Source organism: Drosophila mauritiana, chromosome X (genome assembly GCF_004382145.1).
Source record: "Drosophila mauritiana strain mau12 chromosome X, ASM438214v1, whole genome shotgun sequence".
Classification (NCBI taxonomy): domain Eukaryota; kingdom Metazoa; phylum Arthropoda; class Insecta; order Diptera; family Drosophilidae; genus Drosophila; species Drosophila mauritiana.
Genome location: NC_046672.1, coordinates 13,131,190 through 13,138,143, shown reverse-complemented (window position 1 = coordinate 13,138,143; position 6,954 = coordinate 13,131,190). Strand labels below are relative to the sequence as shown.

The following is a 6,954-nucleotide window of genomic DNA, read 5'->3' as shown; positions in this document are numbered from 1 at the left end:
TAACGATTTTGTTTACGATCTATATACTATATTAAGCGGTACAGTGATAAATCAATAGCGACAGTAAATCGATCTGTTAACATAAAACCCACTTTGTGTATAATATAACCTCGACCGGAGTTCCTTATAGCTGGATATGGCTGAAATCAAGACAATTAGGATATTAAGAACGCGCCATGCGGTTTCTTTTGAGGTGCTCAATTCTCGGTTACGTGCTTTCCATAATGAATGTAAGGGCCAATTGGTCCCATTCTTGATACCTTAAAGCCAAAAATGTTAAGACCACCATACTTTTGATATTCCACCTAGATTTCTTATTATTAGTTAGAACTTCTTCACCAAGAAAACCTCAACTACTGTCGAAAATAGTTTAGAACTAACCATAGAACAAAATCTACGTGTAAAACGTAAATTTTCCTCCATTTCCAGATTTTGTACTATTTTCCAGCACAAGTTCCGTGTTTAGGCTCTAGATAACTGCCGAAGTTTTTGAGTAAAAATTTGTTTTAATTGTGATAAAGAGTATTCACTGCATAAGTCTGATTTGATTGTATCGAAAGTTAGGAGTACTTGGATTTTTATAAACGGGTGTTTGGTTCGTGATATTCGTCTTTAGGTATTACTTGTTATCAACACTTGAAGTTTTGCGCGCAAATTGCAGCCCTCGAGTTCAGTGCTGCAAAACTCGTGAGAAACGCAGCTGAACAAATATTCCAATCGTATCCAGCACTACATTTTCATTAAAAATCAATTGCATACTTTGCAGCTCATTTGCAATTCACTGACTGTTAGATTCGAATTGATGACATTTGGAAATTCAATTATCCGATCAGTATCCTGACCCAAATAGGGCTCCTGTCCTGAGACAATTGGCATTATTAAGTACAATTACATTTCATATCGACTACAGATCGATATCGCCGTTGCGTGCGGCTTAGAACAAATATAATTGATGAGCCCATCCAGCGTTATCTATGTAATTCATATTTGTGGGAGACCCCAACTACAACTGGGCCACCCATTGTGGCCAACACACCCCTCAACCCATTTCCTTATCGCAAAGGTAATTGAAAGGTCGGGCTTAGCCCAATATGGCGGAGTTTGCCATATTTCGAGCATGGCATTCCGCACGACCCATTCCCACTGATATCACTAATACCACGGAAAAAGCCTCCCGATTACCACTTATCAGTCTATAAAATAATCAAATTACGCCACAGACAGCAGTTTGTAGCATAGCAGTCATTGTTGTTATCACAAAAATAGTGTCCACTTTCTAAATAAATAAGAGATCAATGTTTTCTGAACAAACTGAACATATTTTAATTTTTTTCGCCTTTTTTGCTCTAACTAAAAAAATATTAAGCTTAAAACTAAATGACCAAATCCTAGCGAACGATACTTATCACTTTCTTTTTGCGTAAATTATCGCCTTTTCGAAAATTTGCAAAAAATGTGGAAGATAATTCAATTTTCCAAAAATGAGATATCTAAAATTGCTTTTTTCTGTATAATTTGGATAATAATTGCCTGACAGCTATAAGAATTACTATTTTTACTCCTAATTACCAATACTAACTATAAATATTACTTTTAGACGGACTAAGGTAAAAATAATTTTTGTCAAAATTTTCGCATTTTTTGTAAGGGGTAACATCATCAAAATTTGCAAAAAATGGCAAAAAATTATAATTTTCCTTTTTGAATACAGTTATATTAGGAATTTAATTACGAGCTCAACGAGGTATGACATTCCATATTTGGATCATTCTTTCAAAAGTTCTGACCAAAAAACAAATTTTTTTTTGCAGTAAATCAAGAGAATGATTTTTGGGAAAAATTCAATTTTTACGAATGGTTTTTTCTGTATAACTTGACTAAAATTGGTCAGGCAGCTAAAAGAATTACTTTTTTTTACTCCTAATTACCAATACTAACTATAAATATTACTTTTAGACGGACTAAGGTAAAAATAATTTTTGTCAAAATTTTCGCATTTTTTGTAAGGGGTAACATCATCAAAATTTGCAAAAAATGGCGAAAAATTTGAATTTTTCTATTTGAATACAGTTCGATTAGAAATTTAATTACGAGCTCAACGAGATATGACATTCCATATTTGGATCATTCTTTCAAAAGTTCTGACCAAAAAACAAATTTTTTTTTGCAGTAAATCAAGAGAATGATTTTTGGGAAAAATTCAATTTTTACGAATGGTTTTTTCTGTATAACTTGACTAAAATTGGTCAGGCAGCTAAAAGAATTACTTTTTTTTACTCCTAATTACCAATACTAACTATAAATATTACTTTTAGACGGACTAAGGTAAAAATAATTTTTGTCAAAATTTTCGCATTTTTTGTAAGGGGTAACATCATCAAAATTTGCAAAAAATGGCGAAAAATTTGAATTTTCCTTTTTGAATACAGTTCTATTAGGAATTTAATTACGAGCTCAACGAGGTATGACATTCCATATTTGGATCATTCTTTCAAAAGTTCTGACCAAAAAACAAATTTTTTTTTGCAGTAAATCAAGAGAATGATTTTTGGGAAAAATTCAATTTTTACGATTGGTTTTTTCTGTATAACTTGACTAAAATTGGTCAGGCAGCTAAAAGAATTACTTTTTTTTACTCCTAATTACCACTACTAACTATAAATATAACATTTTAACGGACTTTGTAAAATTAATTTTTGTCCAAATTTTCGCATCTTTTGTAAGGGGTAACATCATCAAAATTTGCAAAAAATGGCGAAAAATTTGAATTTTTCTATTTGAATACAGTTCGATTAGAAATTTAATTACGAGCTCAACGAGATATGACATTCCATATTTCAACAATTTTTACGAATTTTTTGGCCAAAAAACGGATAATTTTTGACGGGAAATCAAAAAAAGGAATATTTGAATATATTTGACCTTTAACCTGAATTATTTTTAAATACAAGTATATATATATATCATATATCATAATGGTAAGTTAATTGTTAAGCAGAGAACAGTTAATTAGTTATTGCTATTGTTTCTCCCGCAGCTGTATGTGCATGTACTTGTTTTCCGGATACACTGACTGGCCAACGATTGGCAAATCGAGAATATCACAGGCATTTGCCATCCATTTCCCATTGCAGCAGCCCATTCGGCTGGCTTTTCATTATGGCAAGTGCGTTTTTCAGCCACCCAATAATCATCGATCTCGATCCGGGGGAATGGGAAATGGCCAAGTGAATTGGAATCACAGCCATCGACAATGACATTTGCAACGCCCTCAATAGAGCGGCAATCCCGTTGGCATAGAAATCGGTCTCCGTCTGGGTGTTTATTGTACAAACGTAGCTCCATGTAGCTTTTGTGCCGCTTTGGCCGCCATGATTCAGCAGAAGCAATCTCTTTTTGCAGCTGTCGTGCGGCTGATGAATAATATGTGAATAGAGCGTTTTTCTGTACAGCTTGGCGAGCTCAGGTAGAAACGAACTTCAATTGTTCACTTCTGGCATCACGAAGATGGGTTGCTCTTACTGCAACTGGCCATAAAAAGAGGGATTCATTCTCAGAACTCAGAAATAACATAACAACATATTGCGCATACGCCATGTTGTACGAGTTGTATAGAACATGTGCATCTTTTACTTTGAGGAACTTCTCTAAAGCACTCTTTTATGTTCGAGGCTTGTTAGAAATTTTCTTTGTGAGCGTGGTACCAAGTAGCGCGAATAGGAAAGTCCATTGTATGGTAGGCCACCATTGTGAACGTATCCGTGGGCAACGGGCGCAATTAGCAGACTGATAATGATAGTGCCGCGAACCCAATGCGGCCGCTATGAGCCATCCAAGTCGGCTATGCCCCGCCGATTCAGCGGCAGTAAACAAAATGGCAAAAAAAAAAAGAAAACTAACGACGTAACGTGCGCAGCAGCGATCAGATCGCACCACTTGACTTTGGGAAAGGGTTCTGTTTCCAGTAGGTTCCACGGGCAGTAAATAAAGTGACTCGCAGCTGCTGCTGGGGCACATGTACATACATATGTATAACCTGGAGGAACTGGTTTGGGTGAAAGAGATTCGATCCGATCCGCCGAAGACAACTCGTGTGATGCGACGCGAACTACACGTAATAGTTGAACCGCTACGATCACAAAGGGGGGTTCAAATCAGCCAGATCGTATATATATATCTGTTTGCATATATATATACCGATAGAGTCAAGACCCGTTTAATATGCGAGACATCCACGTCGACTAGACGACTCTCGCTTGCACTTAACATTGAAATGGATGGGTGGGATGTTGGCAAAACGGGAATTGTGCACTCGGTTACTGTGTCACCAACCAACCAACAGCTGTTGCTGCACTGCGAGAAAATGCCACAACAAAGTAACAATGTTACAGATCATACGGAACAACTATAAGTATCTACATATTTACAAGTCCATGGTTTCAGATTATTAACTGGGTTTAATTAGATATCACATGTAGTGTCTCCATACAAGTCACTCGTCATTTCTCTCAGTGCAGCATTCCTGGCATTCTGATTCAGTCTATTTGCCATTTCGCAATTGCCAGCCGCAGACGTTGATAAGTCGCCCACTGCTATTTCTTTCCACTTTTTTGTGGAAATGTTTCCCCGGATGATAAGACCAGAGGTTTGAGGCGAAAGTCCGCCCGCCACCCCCTGATAAAGACCCACGTGCTCCGAGTTCTCTTCCGTACAATCGTTTATTGTGGTGAATTACAAAAAAAAAGCACACAAAAATAGTTAAAAATAATCACTTTCCGCTTAGCGTCTGCAGGTGTTTCTCTCTTTTTTTTTTTGGGTGGCTGTTGCAGGGAAAGATGCCTCACAGTTACTTCTCTCTACGCTCTAGGGTTAATATGTAGGATATATAATGTAGTATGTGTATTGGTTTGCCTGAACGGGGGTTTTGCGATTCGAATCCGCTCCCACTCGCCAGGAGCGGCCCCGTCCAGCGAACAGATAGCCTCTTTAGGAGGTGGTCTCGAAGTACTCCTTGGACTTGGTGGGATCGGCCACCATGGTCTTCTGGCCGGGCTTCCAGTTGGCGGGGCAGACCTCGCCGTACTTGTCGGTGTACTGGAAGGCCTGGACGAGACGCAGGGTCTCCTCCACACTGCGACCCACGGGCAGATCGTTGACGGTGATCTGGCGCAAGTTCTGCTTGTCATCGATGATGAACAGGCCGCGGAAGGGGATGCCGGTCTCCTCATCGAGCACTCCGTAGTCGCGGGCCACCTTCATCGACTTGTCGGCCAGCAGTGGAATGTCCATGCTGCCCAGACCGCCCTGCTTCCTCGGCGTGTTGATCCAAGCCAAGTGGGTGAACTGGCTGTCCGTGGAGCAACCGATCACCTCGCAATTGATCTTGCGGAACTCGGCGGCGCTCTCCGAGAACGCAATGATCTCGGTGGGGCACACGAAGGTGAAGTCCAGCGGGTAGAAGAACAGCACCAGGTACTTGCCCTTGTAGTCGCTCAGCTTGATGTCCTTGAACACACCGTTGACGACGGCGGTGCCGGCGAATGCGGGAGCGGGCTTCTGCAGCTGGGGCATCTGTTCAATGAATGGATGGATGGCGGAATTAGAGACACGTTTCTCCAAGCTAGTGAATAATTAACAACAAAGTGCTCTGGACTTAGTCGCCTTCCCTTGAGAACTTCAATTGTAAATCCCTCATATCTCCCCTTGAAATCTCGCTGTGACTGATACTTCCTCTTTCGACCGATACGCATCTTATCTTATCTATCAAGACTCTTTGGGCCCCACAAAAAAAAATTTCATCACTCTTACCCGGATTATTACAAGATAACAGTGGTTTAATAAATGGCATTTATAGAGGCTAGTAAAATCATGCAAATAGGAATGAATAGATATTATTAAAGTATTATGATTGGAAATCAATATTATGCCAGCCCTTATTGGAAATATTAACAATATTCCAGAAAATTCTCATATGCAATATACCTATTTTGTAGTAAGCTTACTATTTTCAAACCTTTAATCTTGTCTATGTAACTTTCAATTGGTTTTAAGTTGTAATTCAGTTAACTTGATGCTAATTCCATACTAAAAGTCTCTATAAATCGGAGTTCTATTGGCGGCAATTACTAACGATTAAGGGCAATTACCCTTGACTTCCAGATGTTTCGCCACAAACTGGAAAGATCAAAGAGGAGAGTAGAAAAGCTGAACTCTACAAAATGGCCGCCGAGCGAAGCGAAATGGAAGAAACCCGGAATAATAAATTAGCCGAAAAATTTTCGGCTGCTCCCATTTATGCGATTGAATTTATTGAACTTTCGGCACGTTCGCGTTTTTCATGTAATGGATGCGAATTAATTACAAATCACAAACGTATTTCTGAATTGGCAAATATTTTCCTCTCGTTTTGATTTCATTTCTGTGCCCTTTTTTTCGCCGGCTCACCGCGTGTGTGTGTGTGTGTGCGACGGACGTGCCAATAAAGTGAAAAAAAGAACGAAATGTGAAGAAAAAAGAAACTATGCTCTCGGTGCAAAAACTTGTGAAATAATCTCGAATCTGCCGACCGAACATGAACATCATTATCTTTTGCTCATCGAAAAAGAACAACAACAACATCAACAGCAACAACAGCGATGCTAATTTCTAATCTTACGCTCCGCAATTTCTCGCCGACTTTGCCCAGAATCAGCGACCTGTTCATCGCCCAAGGAACACTCACTTTAAACAGTTTTATATTTCTCTTAACAATTCTCGGTAATTGCTTGACTTCCGCGTGGGCTTCCTCTTGCTCGTTCTCTCGCAGCTGCTGCTTTCGCACAAACAAACCTTTCGGCACGAGTTGAAATTCGCGAATGAATTGAAAATTAAGTGTATGCTGGTCGACCAGGGCTGCCGCGACATGGATGCCGCTTGCGATAGGCAGCGCCGATTGCCGCTGCTTATCGATGTCTA

At 39.4% G+C, this 6,954-nt stretch overlaps 1 protein-coding gene across 1 annotated transcript; it reads right to left on the bottom strand.

Annotated features, from left to right (window-relative positions):
• Nucleotides 1-4,699: 4,699 nt before the first annotated feature.
• LOC117146774 (peroxiredoxin 1) lies at nt 4,700-6,855 on the bottom strand. The gene is made up of 2 exons (XM_033313295.1): nt 6,722-6,855; nt 4,700-5,571 (listed from the first exon to the last, which is right to left on the bottom strand). Exon 2 carries the CDS (start codon nt 5,569-5,571, stop codon nt 4,987-4,989), a length of 585 nt encoding a protein of 194 aa, XP_033169186.1. The 5' UTR covers nt 6,722-6,855; the 3' UTR covers nt 4,700-4,986.
• Between the last annotated feature and the right edge of the window lie 99 nt (nt 6,856-6,954).

Coding starts and splice junctions, on each gene's coding strand:
- LOC117146774 (XM_033313295.1), bottom strand. CDS start 5,571: ATGCCCCAGCTGCAGAAGCCCGCTCCCGCATTCGCCGGCACCGCCGTC.